Source organism: Capsella rubella, unplaced genomic scaffold (assembly GCF_000375325.1).
Source record: "Capsella rubella cultivar Monte Gargano unplaced genomic scaffold, Caprub1_0 scaffold_4, whole genome shotgun sequence".
Lineage (NCBI taxonomy): Eukaryota > Viridiplantae > Streptophyta > Magnoliopsida > Brassicales > Brassicaceae > Capsella > Capsella rubella.
In genome coordinates, this window is record NW_006238920.1 from 9,480,755 (window position 1) to 9,495,592 (window position 14,838).

General features: G+C 38.0%; 2 protein-coding genes across 2 annotated transcripts; one reads left to right on the forward strand and one right to left on the reverse strand.

The window, feature by feature from the left end:
- Window positions 1–571: 571 nt before the first annotated feature.
- On the forward strand, window positions 572–10,733 carry LOC17888404 (ABC transporter C family member 2). The gene is made up of 26 exons (XM_006296349.2): window positions 572–729; window positions 1,248–1,601; window positions 1,692–1,870; window positions 1,962–2,001; window positions 2,103–2,259; window positions 2,640–2,754; window positions 2,835–2,940; window positions 3,148–3,204; window positions 3,414–3,479; window positions 3,781–3,855; window positions 4,214–4,321; window positions 4,740–4,874; window positions 5,023–5,129; window positions 5,212–5,305; window positions 5,540–5,707; window positions 5,929–6,069; window positions 6,171–6,371; window positions 6,593–6,691; window positions 6,791–6,943; window positions 7,066–7,463; window positions 7,677–7,857; window positions 8,052–8,375; window positions 8,580–9,458; window positions 9,575–9,820; window positions 9,911–10,325; window positions 10,457–10,733. Exons 2-26 carry the CDS (start codon window positions 1,272–1,274, stop codon window positions 10,552–10,554), a joined length of 4,872 nt encoding a protein of 1,623 aa, XP_006296411.1. The 5' UTR covers window positions 572–729; window positions 1,248–1,271; the 3' UTR covers window positions 10,555–10,733.
- Window positions 10,707–14,007, reverse strand: LOC17888988 (nitrate regulatory gene2 protein). The gene is made up of 5 exons (XM_006293371.2): window positions 12,501–14,007; window positions 12,187–12,368; window positions 11,882–12,105; window positions 11,440–11,773; window positions 10,707–11,340 (listed from the first exon to the last, which is right to left on the reverse strand). The coding sequence occupies exons 1-5, from the start codon at window positions 13,384–13,386 to the stop codon at window positions 10,876–10,878; spliced, it is 2,091 nt and encodes a 696-aa protein (XP_006293433.1). The 5' UTR covers window positions 13,387–14,007; the 3' UTR covers window positions 10,707–10,875.
- Window positions 14,008–14,838: the final 831 nt, after the last annotated feature.

The following is a 14,838-nucleotide window of genomic DNA, read 5'->3' on the forward strand; positions in this document are numbered from 1 at the left end:
GGAAATCACGTGACATGATTAATCATTCCTAGGTGTTTTAAAATTTACGAATCATAATGGAGAGATTACTTGGTTGATGCTAGTTTATGTAAAAAATCGAGTTTTTGTCTAACACTTTATAAAAAATCCCAATCAAGATAGCACTGAAACAATATTCATGCACAATTTTTTTTTTATTTTTTTTAACAGTTAAAATTATTCGATTACAAAACTCAATTTTATCAACGAAACCATTTTTTTAAAACTGATATTTAATATTCAAATAAATAAATAAATATATGTTTTTTTTTTGCTTTTTTGCAGAATATATATACTAAAGATGTAACTTGTATTTATGTAAACTTTGTAATGTTATTTCTAGCAAATCAAAAGTGTTATAAGAGGAAAATTATACAATACCAAGTTTGATTCTAACATGCCATATAGAATCAAGTTTTGTAATTAAGGAGATGGATTAAAATTAGTGTTTAATATTTTTCTCGAGGGGGAGAAAAATAAAATAAAAAAAAGAGAGGCTAACGTTTCGTCGTCCATATATTTGCATCTCATAGCTCTCTCTCGTAAGGGGTGACGTATCACACTCTCTTTCTCTCTATCTACACAAAATATTCTTCTTCAATCTCTCTGGGGGAATCAAAAGAGACAACCAACTTTGTTCTCAGGGACATATGAGAGTACATAAGATCCCTTTTTGAGCTTTTCGTGGTTTGCTTTGCCAAATCCCTCCAGGTACAAAAAAAAAAAAAAAGGCTCTCTCTTTTTCTCTCTGTTTTTGAGGTTTCCTTTTCTTTTTTCTCCGTTGCAGCTTTTTCCTAGACAGTGGGATTGATAGTTTAGTTTTCAAAATCGTTTTTTTTTCTAGGCGATATCGTCTTAACTATTAAATGCAGAGCCTTTTCATGATAATAATTATGGATTCGTTTGAAAGTTTTTGTTTTTTTTTGGGTTTCTGGCGTAAACGTGTTGAGCTCTTTCAAGTTTGTTCTGCGTTCTTGCTTTTATTGCTTGTCACTGTTCTATACTATAATGATTCTGCGTCCTCTGGAATTTGATTAAATGCAATTTTTCCCCTTTTACGCGAGAATGTTTTTTATTATCTTTCTCACTCTGGGTCCATTTGTTCTCACTGATGAGCACATGATGATTGATTTATGATTTCGATTTTTAAGTGATAAAGATTTAAGATTTTTTTTTTTTTTTTTTGTTGCTATGGTCTTGGAACCAAAAAAAAAATTACTTCTTTGCAGGGTAGAGAATTGGTGGTGGTAAATATGGGGTTTGAGCTGTTTGAGTGGTATTGTAAGCCGGTGCCTAATGGTGTTTGGACTAAACAAGTGGCTAATGCATTTGGTGCATACACGCCTTGTGCTACTGACTCTTTTGTGCTCGGTATCTCTCAACTGGTTCTGTTGGTTCTGTGCCTGTATCGTATATGGCTCACCTTGAAGGACCAAAAGGTGGAGAGGTTCTGCTTGAGGTCAAAATTGTTTAACTATTTCCTGGCTCTCTTGGCTGCATATGCTACTGCTGAGCCTTTGTTTAGATTGATCATGGGGATTTCAGTTTTGGATTTGGATGGACCTGGGCTTCCTCCTTTTGAGGTGCTTTTTTTTGTTCGTTTTTCATATTATTCAGTCTGTTATGTATGTTTTTCCTAAAAGATAGTGTTGTTTGTGTGATTTCTTTGGCAGGCATTCGGGTTGGGTGTCAAAGCTTTTGCTTGGGGCTCTGCAATGGTCATGATTTTTATGGAAACTAAAATTTACATCCGTGAACTCCGTTGGTATGTCAGATTTGCTGTCATATATGCTCTTGTGGGGGATACGGTCTTGCTAAATCTTGTTCTCTCAGTCAAGGAGTTCTATAGCAGGTTAGCAATTTTTGGAGTTATTTAGTTTTATGCTGTTCTTCTTTTATGGCCTGGTTTACCAGGGTGAAATCATGCCTTTTTTTCTTTGCAGTTATGTACTGTATCTCTACACTAGTGAGGTGACAGCTCAGGTTAGCTCACTTTAACTTCATTCGAGAGTCCAAAAATCCTAGAAGCATATCACTCTCCTAGATGCTATGTCTAAATCAGGGTGATTTTGGCTTATCTTCAGGTTATGTTTGGAATCCTCTTGTTTATGCATCTTCCCAATTTGGATCCTTACCCTGGCTACATGCCAGTGCGGAGTGAAACTGTTGATGATTATGAGTATGAAGAGATTTCTGATGGACAACAGATATGCCCAGAGAGGCATGCAAATATATTTGACAGTAAGTCAGTCTACATTATTTTCATTTGGTCGCCTGGCTGAAACGGTTTAATTGGTAATTAGAAGTTTGCAGACCTCATTCCCACATTCTTACTGCGTAACTTAAGTTTGTATATGTTCAGAACCTAACGCAACTTCCATAGATCAATAATATCTTTACACTTGTACCTATTGAAGATGAATAGTTGGCTATAAGTTCTTTAAATTTTTAAATTTCGTTTTCAGTTCTGTTAAAAACTGATTGCTTGTAAGACATAGCGTATTCTATGCTTGTTGGTTAGCGATTTACCATACTCTGCAACATTTTGCCCACTCCATTCATTAACGTCTGTTGTAACTTCACCTGATCCCCTTCATTCAATTTCTTTGTTTTGGCGCCAGAAATATTCTTCTCATGGATGAATCCTTTGATGACTCTGGGATCTAAAAGGCCTCTGACAGAGAAGGATGTCTGGCATCTGGACAGTTGGGATCAGACTGAAACTCTGTTCATGAGGTACTGTAATATTGATTAAATCTTGTAAAACGTTGTGATTTACATGTTTTTTTAAAATATAATTTATGTATCCTTTATAGTTTCCAGCAATCCTGGGACAAAGAACTGCAGAAACCGCAACCTTGGTTGTTAAGAGCCTTGAACAATAGTCTGGGAGGAAGGTTTTGGTGGGGAGGAGTTTGGAAGGTACTTTCTTCGACCTCCTTTGGGTTTTCTCTTTGATTTTTGCTTCCAAAGTCTTTCCTCTCTTTTATTCTGATGACATAGTTAAAGTACAATATGTCATGTTGGATGCTTTAGGTTAGGATGTCTTTATAATTTACATGGTGTTCTCAATTACAAGGAAATATGTTTATTGTACTTAATTATAGTTATTTACAATTTTATGCACAGATCGGGAATGATTGCTCACAATTTGTGGGACCTCTTTTACTGAATCAACTCTTAAAGGTTTGTTCTTCTCCCTCTTTTTTGTTGTTGGAGTAATACGTGAGCTATTTTGAACGTAGTTGACATAATATCTTCTAACTTTCATTTCACATGGATCACAGTCGAGCTTTTATCTACCAAATGTTCTTCAGATTCAGACTCCTATAACTGTTTCAATATTATTTTTATCTGACAATATTTTCTCATTTTGGTCATCAAACTATATCCAGTCAATGCAAGAAGATGAGCCAGCTTGGATGGGTTACATCTACGCATTCTCAATCTTTGTTGGAGTGGTATGAAATGAAGTCCTTCTCTCTTTCTATCTATTTGAATTCTCCTCCATGAACTTGGATAATTATTGTACGTAGTAGAAGAATCAACTTGTGAAACTGACACCTGTGCTACTTCTGTATGCTGGGTCTAAGTTTATTTCTAAATTGGTTACAATAGCACATGAGATGTCCCTTAATGCTACTTTTCTCTTGAGTTCTCAATATTTGTGTGTTAAGGAGGTTCTGACTTCCCTGTAGTTTAGGGTGAGACTTTTAAGCTACAGATTCATCAAGTGATTGATGTTGACGACAACTTTTCCAGGTATTGGGGGTGCTATGCGAAGCTCAATATTTCCAGAATGTCATGCGTGTTGGTTACCGATTAAGATCTGCTCTGGTAAACTTAAAGTTTCACTTAACTGATATCTTGTTTAAGCATACGTATATCTTATAGACATTGTTTTTCTTTTCTACATATGATGCAAAAATAAGTCTTTTGCCAAAAGTACTATGCTGTTTCAGATGATTGAGTATGCTGTCTCTTCTTTCTGCCAATTTTGCCTTTTTTTAGATTCTTCCATTGAGAAATACAAAATCGTTGTATTTCCTGTTTCGCCTCATGCTTTGCTAGTGAAGATATTGTTATTCAGCTGGTTTTTAGTGGAGTAAAATTAGCAAGTACGAAATGGAAGATATTTTAAAAGTAGGTAATTTGCAAAATTGGTCTTCATGTTGATGAGTTATTCCTTTTATAGATTGCTGCTGTCTTCTGCAAATCCTTGAGGTTAACTAATGAAGGCCGTAGAAAGTTTCAAACGGGAAAGATAACCAATTTAATGACGACTGATGCCGAATCTCTTCAGGTGCTTACCCCTGTCATATTCTTTTGATATCAATTTTGCATGTTTCTCAAAATCCAGGTATATTTCATAGTTTCGAGTCAGTTAACATCCTGATTCCTGAGCTTGAATATTCAGTTTTGTCTGCCGCTGGTCTAGAATGTTTACAATTATTGTTTTTTTTTTTTTTTTGGTAAAAAAAGTTGCATTTACTTAGAATTGGTTTCCTGCACGTGATCTACTGAATCTGTTTGCTAGGTCAAAGTTTGGTTTCCTGCATATGTTCTTCAAGTTGGAGTTGCCTTTCTTCTATTTACTTTGTTCTTATGCCAACTAAAACTGTGTCTTGTTTAATGTTTTCGTCTAAACTGTGCATGGTGTCAATATTAATTATCTAATCGACCAGATGTACTTCGTACTAATTTTTCTCTTTCTGTGGCAGCAAATTTGCCAATCACTTCACACCATGTGGTCGGCTCCATTTCGTATAATTGTAGCACTGATTCTCCTCTACCAACAATTGGGTGTTGCCTCGCTCATTGGTGCAGTTTTGTTGGTCCTTATGTTCCCTTTACAGGTCCACGTACCTTCTATGTCTCCTCAATTTTTTTTCCTTTGTGTATCATTTTGCTCTACACTGTTCACTTGTTCATTCATACACCTAAAGGCTACGGCTTCGGTGTCATCATCTCCTGAACTTGTTGTTCTATGTTGTCTTGAAACAGACTGTTATTATAAGCAAAATGCAGAAGCTGACAAAGGAAGGATTGCAGCGTACTGACAAGCGGATTGGCCTTATGAATGAGGTTTTAGCTGCAATGGATACAGTAAAGTAAGAAACTCTAGAATCATTTTTTTCCATGATGCATGGTTATTAATTTACTGGCAGTTTTTACTGAACCAAAATGCCACAGGTGTTATGCTTGGGAAAACAGTTTTCAGTCCAAGGTCCAAACTGTACGTGATGATGAATTATCTTGGTTCCGAAAATCACAGCTTTTGGGAGCGGTATGACAGCATAGTACCACATTGTTTTTTTTTTTTTTTTTGTGTTTATAATTATATGTATGATGTGCATATTCCGCATTGTTACTATCTAGTCAATTTACTTCAAGTTCTTCAAACACTGGAACTGTGGATTTATGTTGCAATGTTCCTGCATAAATTGCAATGGATTATTTAATTTTTACTCTTAAGATTGTTTATTTGTAACTTTTGCTTGGTCTTGCCTTTTTTCTGCAGTTGAATATGTTCATACTGAACAGCATTCCTGTTCTCGTGACTATTGTTTCATTTGGTGTGTTCACATTGCTTGGAGGAGACCTGACCCCTGCACGAGCTTTTACGTCACTCTCTCTCTTTGCTGTGCTTCGGTTTCCTCTATTCATGCTTCCAAACATTATAACTCAGGTGATTTGTTCTATTGTTCCAGCCATTTTTTTTTTCCATTTCTGGTGCTGAAGAATAGTGGGATCTTTTGCAATGCATGTGTTTTGAGTAGAACTTCTCGTGCTTGTACTTACTGGTGTTTAATTATCGAATCTTTGACTCAAATTTTGAATTTACATCTCGGATGGTATACTTACTGGAGCCAGAAACAGATGCCAGTGCTGACTAGTGTTTATTTGTAGGTGGTAAATGCTAATGTATCCTTAAAACGATTGGAGGAGGTGTTGGCGACAGAAGAGAGAATTCTCTTACCAAATCCTCCCATTGTACCCGGACAGCCAGCCATCTCAATAAGAAATGGAAATTTCTCTTGGGATTCCAAGGTGCCGCTTGTGTATTTTATACCATGTTCCTTCTTTTACTTTCTCTCATTACCTTTGTCCATACAAGGTACAAAATTCAAGCTAACCGTGTGTATCTGCAGGGGGATAGGCCGACGTTGTCAAATATCAACTTGGATGTACCTCTTGGTAGCCTAGTTGCCGTGGTTGGTAGTACAGGCGAAGGAAAAACCTCTCTTATATCTGCCATCCTTGGGGAACTTCCTGCAACATCTGATGCAATGGTTACTCTCAGAGGATCAGTTGCTTATATTCCACAAATTTCATGGATCTTTAATGCAACAGTATGTTTTTCTATTCTTTTACTTTTAAGTTGGCCTGACATTTGCAATTTTTTATGGTACACATAATGTTAAATATGTTTTTTTTTGTCTTTGTAGTAGAACTGTATGTGTTCACAAACGCGTCAGTTATTCATACACTTAGTGGATAATTTCTTCAGCATTTTGATTCTAAGCTGCTTTGAACAGAGGACTGATTTGCATTTTCTTAATAAAATTTCTAGGTACGCGACAATATATTGTTTGGTTCTCCTTTTGACCGTGAAAAATATGAAAGGGTCATTGATGTGACTGCACTCAAGCATGACCTAGAGTTACTGCCTGTAAGTTTTGAGGAGAAATTCATGTACTCGATAGCAAGAATTTTTCTTACCTGTTCTCCTGTTTTAAGTTCGTTTCAACCTCTTTGTCATGCTTGGTAGGGTGGTGATCTAACGGAGATTGGAGAAAGAGGTGTTAACATCAGTGGAGGACAGAAGCAGAGGGTTTCCATGGCTAGGGCCGTTTACTCAAATTCAGATGTGTACATCTTTGATGACCCCTTAAGTGCTCTTGATGCTCATGTTGGTCAACAGGTACAAAATCGTTGATTCTTTTTGATAAGACTGGTCTATTCATTTTTTCGTCTATCGTACTATGACATTTTGTTTCCAGTCTTCATGGGAAGCAATCTGATTTCTAGAACTAACTGTTTCAGGTTTTTGAAAAATGCATAAAACGAGAACTGGGTCAGAAAACGAGAGTTCTTGTTACGAACCAGCTCCACTTCCTATCGCAAGTGGATAGAATTGTACTTGTCCATGAAGGCACAGTGAAAGAGGAGGGAACATATGAAGAGCTATCCAATAATGGCCCTTTATTCCAGAGGTTAATGGAAAATGCTGGGAAGGTGGAAGAATATTCAGAAGAAAATGGAGAAGCTGTGGCAGATCAATCTGCAGTGCAACCAGTTGCGAATGGGAACACTAATGGTCTTCATATGGATGGAAGTGACGATAAGAAATCCAAGGAAGGAAATAAAAAAGGAGGAAAATCTGTCCTCATCAAGCAAGAAGAACGTGAAACCGGAGTTGTGAGTTGGGGAGTCCTGAAGAGGTAACTTGAAAATTTGGCTTTTGCACTCTTACTATTTGTATGCAATTTTCCCCATAGTCGAAATATCTGTAGGTATTTGTTCTTGGCCCAACAGTTTCATTTATTTTCTATGTGTTTACCACAAACTAAATCATACTCTATATGTTTTTTTTGGCTGAAAGCCTGAAACTGCGGAATACGAAAATGACTTTTCCAATTTTAACATGTTTCCAGGTACCAGGATGCACTTGGAGGGGCATGGGTAGTGATGATGCTCCTTTTATGCTACGTTTTGACAGAAGTATTTCGGGTTAGCAGCAGCACGTGGTTGAGTGAGTGGACTGATGCAGGAACTCCTAAGAGTCATGGACCCCTTTTCTATAATCTCATATATGCACTTCTCTCGTTTGGACAGGTATGAGTTATATTTGCCTGATGGATGAGTGATGATATAACAACATAACATAAATAGCTGAAACCTGACCACCTAAGAAGGATCTTATATTAATTTTCTTTTGTAACTTTACTCTGAGAAAACAATGGCAAAGGTAGAAAATGTTATAGTTAGGGCATGATATTTTTGCTGAGACTCTTTCTTCTTGCTTTCAGGTTTTGGTAACATTGACCAATTCATATTGGTTGATTATGTCCAGTCTTTATGCAGCTAAGAAGTTACACGACTATATGCTTCATTCCATATTAAGGGCCCCGATGTCCTTCTTTCATACCAATCCACTAGGACGGATAATCAATCGATTCGCAAAAGATCTGGGTGATATTGATCGAACTGTGGCCGTCTTTGTAAACATGTTTATGGGTCAAGTCTCACAACTTCTTTCAACTGTTGTCTTGATTGGCATTGTAAGCACTTTGTCCTTGTGGGCCATCATGCCCCTCCTGGTCTTGTTTTATGGAGCGTATCTTTATTACCAGGTAATATACCTTCTAACTGCAGCATTTACATGAGTAAGTTCTAGTCATAGAAAGAGACAATAAACACATATGATTGATGTTACACATTCTGTTTTATCCCCTATTTGTCATGTCTTCGAGTTCTTTTGGTCCTTAAACTATCTACACTCATCTGTCAGCAAAAATCATGCACATGTGTTGTCGTTAACATTTTTCTTATTGCAGAACACAGCCCGTGAGGTTAAGCGTATGGATTCAATTTCAAGATCGCCAGTTTATGCACAATTTGGAGAGGCATTGAATGGCTTATCAACTATCCGTGCTTACAAAGCATATGATCGGATGGCTGACATTAATGGAAGATCAATGGATAATAACATCAGATTTACTCTTGTCAACATGGGTGCCAATCGGTGGCTCGGTATCCGTTTAGAAACTCTGGGTGGTCTTATGATTTGGCTGACAGCATCATTTGCTGTCATGCAGAATGGACGAGCGGAGAACCAACAGGCATTTGCATCTACAATGGGTTTGCTTCTCAGTTATGCCTTAAATATTACTAGCTTGTTAACAGGTGTTCTGAGACTTGCGAGTTTGGCTGAGAATAGTTTAAACGCGGTCGAGCGTGTTGGCAACTATATAGAAATACCACCAGAGGCCCCACCTGTCATTGAGAACAACCGTCCACCTCCTGGATGGCCATCATCTGGATCCATAAAATTTGAAGATGTTGTTCTCCGTTACCGCCCTCAGTTACCCCCTGTGCTTCATGGGGTTTCTTTCTTTATTCATCCAACAGATAAAGTGGGGATTGTTGGAAGGACTGGTGCTGGGAAGTCAAGTCTGTTGAATGCCTTATTTAGAATTGTGGAGGTGGAAAAAGGAAGGATATTAATCGATGAGTGTGACATTGGGAAGTTTGGACTGATGGACCTACGTAAAGTGCTCGGAATCATTCCACAGTCACCAGTCCTTTTCTCAGGAACTGTGAGATTCAATCTTGATCCATTTGGTGAACACAATGATGCTGATCTTTGGGAGTCTCTAGAGAGGGCACACTTGAAGGATACCATCCGCAGAAATCCTCTTGGTCTTGATGCTGAGGTACTCAGCTAACACTTGTATCTTGAGATTCAATTGCTACCTGTATATTGACATTGAGTCTCCTTTTTAAGTGGTTATAACTGATTTTGAGTCTTTGTTGTTGCGTTCCACTTCAGGTCTCCGAGGCAGGAGAGAATTTCAGTGTGGGTCAGAGGCAGTTGTTGAGTCTTTCACGTGCGCTGTTGCGGAGATCTAAGATACTCGTCCTTGATGAAGCAACTGCTGCTGTTGATGTTAGAACTGATGCTCTCATTCAGAAGACTATCCGAGAAGAATTCAAGTCATGCACAATGCTCATCATCGCTCACCGTCTGAATACCATCATTGACTGTGACAAAATTCTCGTCCTTGATTCTGGAAGAGTAAGAGCTTGATTTCCAAACACTCTCTCTTCGAATCTCACACTCCATTTTTTCTCAGTTAACCTGTTCTATTCCAACTTATCAACTCAGGTTCAAGAATTTAGTTCACCGGAGAACCTTCTTTCAAATGAAGGAAGCTCTTTCTCCAAGATGGTTCAAAGCACTGGAGCTGCAAATGCTGAGTATTTGCGTAGTTTAGTACTCGACAACAAGCGTGCCAGGGATGACTCACAACATATACAAGGCCAGAGGAAGTGGCTAGCTTCTTCTCGCTGGGCTGCAGCCGCTCAGTTTGCTCTGGCTGCCAGTCTCACTTCGTCGCACAACGATCTTCAAAGCCTTGAAATTGAAGATGATAGCAGCATTTTGAAGAGAACAAATGATGCAGTTGTGACTCTGCGCAGTGTTCTCGAGGGGAAACACGACAAAGAGATTGCAGAGTCTCTTGAGGAACATAATATCTGTAGAGAGGGATGGTTGTCATCACTCTATAGAATGGTAGAAGGTAAATAAATATATCATATGCATCTTTACAAATGCTTACCTGAATATATGATTCTATATGCAAAACTGAAACATTAAAGTCCATTCGTGCTCTTATCTTGAACGCTTGCTTTCTGCTGTCTATATTTTCAGGACTTGCAGTGATGAGCAGATTGGCTAGGAACCGAATGCAACAACCAGATTACAATTTCGAAGGAAATACATTTGACTGGGACAATGTCGAGATGTAGATAAGTTCAAGTTAAGCTAGGAGTCATGGTCCTTCCTAAAGAAACATTTTCTTACCTTAACCAAAATTCTTAATTTTGGATTACTTAAGTTCCATTTTTATGAACGTACTTTTGTTTGCAAAGAAAATCAAACATTGTTGTGTTCTTCCTGATAAGTAGAATAGTTACTTGTGATGCAATTTTGGAGCTGGACAAAGTTGTAAACATGATGAGTTCCTCTACAGTAGTTCATATACAAAAACTTCATCATTGTAGCACCAGAAAGAAACAAACATCAAGAACCAAGCTCATGAAATCTCAAGCAGGGCAATGAGGCCGTTTCTAGGGTTGAGATTCATTGGAATCTTGGGATGTGTTGGAAACATCTGTACGGGTTTGGCCATGAACAGATTCAAACCCATTGGCAAAGACATTTGCAAGAGCAGTCAACACCTGAAAGACATTGGGAAGGCTTGATTTGAGGTTGTCTAGCGTCATTCTCTTACTAACCTCGACTGAGTTTAAGTACTTAGCTTTCTCAATGTCCACTCGTTTCCTCAAGGCTTCGACCTTGGCTTGTTTGATTGACAGCGGATGCTTAGAGCCCAAACTCGTTGAGCTTAATTCCTCCTCTTCCATTGCTGAAATTCCCTCAAGCCTTCTTTCGATCTCAGCCAGTGAAATTTTCTCTTTCTCCAGCCTCCTCTCAAGTTTATTACATTTCCTCCGCAGGTTGTATTCCTCAGCTTGTTGATGAATAACAGATTTAATTGACATCAGAAAGCTTTTAATGGCTTCTGAAGTGACCTGCGCCAACCAAAACAGTTGCATGTGGACATATTAAAGACGGCTTTCATAGAGCCAAGAACCAGAAAAATACATATAAGCTGCAAGTGATTGGAGAACCTTATCAGGGAGATTTTCAAATACAAGCTGCCATTCTTTGCAGAGCTTACGAGCAGCAACAGGCAAGCTGCTTCTTTTGTTTTCTTCATTAGGTAGGCGATCAGTAAGTTGGATCCACGTACAGAGTGTTTTCACATATTCTCGCTGAGAATTTACCAACTTGCAAAAGCTGTTGTACCAGCAAGTAACCTCGGTCTCTAGTTGATTAACCGCCTGGCGTTTGTATTCCGAACTGAGATCTATACTAGGGTAATCTGGAAGATGGTTCAGTTGCTGGGATATATGAATTTGGATTTGATGGCACTTGAGCATTGTTTTCCACATATGTGCTAGCCTGAACATATTAAGACCAAATGAATCTTGAGAGGCGGTATATTCAAATTGCATAAAATGGAATGCTTTCCAATGAGATGGCCAGCATAAAAGTGGTTGTGGAGTTTACCCTGAAGTTAAAGCAACTAGCTGTGGATACAGCTCATCATTGATCAAGTTAAGCATACATGAGCGTGTTGTAGTTATGGAATCTTCTAGAAACTGTATCTCAGTTCCCAAGCTCTCCAAACTCAAGCGTGCCTTCTCCATTTTGCTCAAATCAAAGGTTTCCCCATCTTGCTTTTGCAGTAATGCAGACTTCCTCTCATGCTCCACTTTGGCAATTTCTTTGTTCTGGTCAGAAAATAAAACTAATCATCTCATTGTTGAATCTGACAATCTAACACCGAAAGAGTTGGATCAGCTAGCTCTTACTCTGACTAGCTGGTATAGTTTCTTTTCAGCTGTGTACAGCTTCTCAAGTGTGCTGCAGTGAGCTCCAGGCCTACAGGGTTCAACAGCGCCGCTTGTTGTAGTATCTTTGCTCAACTGAAGAGACTTTGAAGACCAGCTCCATGACAATGCACTGAATACCTTTGCAGAGCTGCTTTTCTTCCCTGTGAGCCACAAAAGTATTATAACATGTACAACAAATTTCATGCCTAAGAACAGAAATCAGAACCTTTGGATTTTAGAAATTAAGGTCACCATTTGATAAACATCACGAAAATTCTCAGTCAGTCACTTACTTCTTGTTTCCTGATATCTGAAAGGATCAACAGTATCCCTACTGTTGATGTCTACTATCACAGCTATCTCTTTCTCGCAACCTGATGCTTTTAGAAAGTAATCATCCAACTCTCTGATGATCCCTTCTAAGGTCCTCCTGATCCTACAATCAGTCACACGAGTGTTATCCAGATCTTTACCAGAGCAGCTTGTCTTGGAGGAGTTATCGTCCATAACTTCTCCCAGCTTAAACTTCAAACGCCGTGGCTTCTTCGTGTCACAGCCACCAATAGCCTCTATCTGATGAACACTTAAATCAAGGCAATTACCTCCTGCTTCTTGTTGCTCATCTTCTTCCTCAAACTGAGACTTCGTCTCCGCCCAATTCTCCTCTTCAGCTTGCTGAACTAGTTGTTTTTTCTTCAGCCCTGTTTGTGTAACGGCATTGTCACCGTTTGGGTGACTATGTAGCTCCAGTGACTCAAAAGGGTTCCAAATGTCCCAAGAATTCGGCAATGGGGGCGGAGGAGTTGCACCACTTCCATCATTACCACCATCAATCTCCGCAGTGCCCTCTTCCTCCTCATCAGCCAATTCATGACTAGTCTCGGGATTTATCAAATCCGGGCTAAATGGAGGAGGTGGTGGAGGAGAAGGAGGCAATGTAGGAGGCGGTGAAGGAGGCAAAGGCAAACTTAAACCATAACTAGTGTTTTCAAGCTCCAAGGTCTCAGACTCAGTGAATTGCCTAAGAGTAACTCCAGTGTTCCTCAAAGCTCTAAGATAAGCCAACTGTGCATCAGCAAAGTCTCCCCTGAACCCTAGTAACTTTTTCATTAGCCTCTTTCTCTGCCTACACACTAGAACCTTTTCTTCATTATCAATGCTTGAAGCAGCACAACCCATTTCTTCCCTCTTTCTTTACACACTCTTTTCAATTACAATCTCAAATCGAGGATGTCTAAAAGTAGCTAATTCGCTTTGCAATGTACTGACGATTCAACCAAAGGCCTAAGCTTTTCAACTTAAAGATTCATCAGAAACAAGAATAGGCAAAAAGGATTGGAGAATAGTACCGAAAGCTCTATTTTTGCTTTTGAGTGTTGTGGCTCATCACTTTCAGAAAAAGTGTTGTAAGAAGAGGGCATGAGAGTACAGCTAACTAATCTTCAAATGTGCTTTCTGAGAACATACCAACGAGGCTCGCAAATGATTTATCTTTAAAAGGAACCGCCTTTATCTCTCTCTCTCTTTCTCTTGAGAAACGAAGTTCGTAGAGAAAGGTAAAAGAGGAGACTTTGATCCACGGAAACACCAAGTTCGAAAAAGGTCAAAGATTGGTCCAAGAGCTCCCCAAAAACAAAAACAAAAAACAGCAATAAAATCGATGCAATTAGAAACACAAATTGTGGAAAGATATTATAGTGTGAGAGGAATTGAGTTTAGAAATTCTCGAAAGCAAAATTGCATGACTATTGTTTTTTTTCTTTTTAATTCTTAGCACAGGTGATGATGATACTGACATGGAACCTGGTACAAAGAAAGAGACATTGTTCAATTTCGCTTTATAATATTTATTTATTGTCTTTTATAAAAAAAAATCAGTGTTTTTCCTTTTTCATTTGTAATTTTTAAGTTTGTATCAAATGTTGAAAGAAAAATGAAATATTTTTAAACTTTGAACAAAAATAAATTAATTAAGGGAGAGAATGGAGAACAAAAAGAAATTGGTGTGCAATTCATGAGAAGAATTTTAAAACATTGAACAAGTAGAGAAAACGGAAATAAAAGAAACTGCAATTCACTGTGACAAAACAAATATAATACTTTGGAAATAAAAACGAATATAATACTTTATTAGTTTTAAATTTTTTTTATGTAAAATAGATAATGAATAACACGATAAAAATTATTTTATCCGACCAAAGTCATTCATAAAAAAAAGGAAAAGAAAGGTATATCCTTTAAAGCGACCAAACATGATCAAAGGCAAAGATTAAGTTAGCAACGCATAACAGCGAACTAACTTACACAAGAAGAAACTCTTTTGAGCCTAACATGCCTTTTAGCTATAACAGAGTATTGTATTTGTTCTTCTATTCTAATCTTAACTAGTAGTACTGTTTTATTTGTGCTTCCATGTTTTTTTAAGCCTGTTCACATAGGGAACAGAGAAAAAGAAAGACCAGTGAATGAGCTTTTTGTTATCCTAAAAGGTTTGGACTTGTTATTTTATTTTACAAGGAAAAGGTAGAGAAAAGAAGAGTAGGAAAAGGGGACAAAGGTGACAAGATTACACGAGATATGAGTGACGAGCATGTTAACCATTGTATTATATATCCTCTTATTTGTCAACAA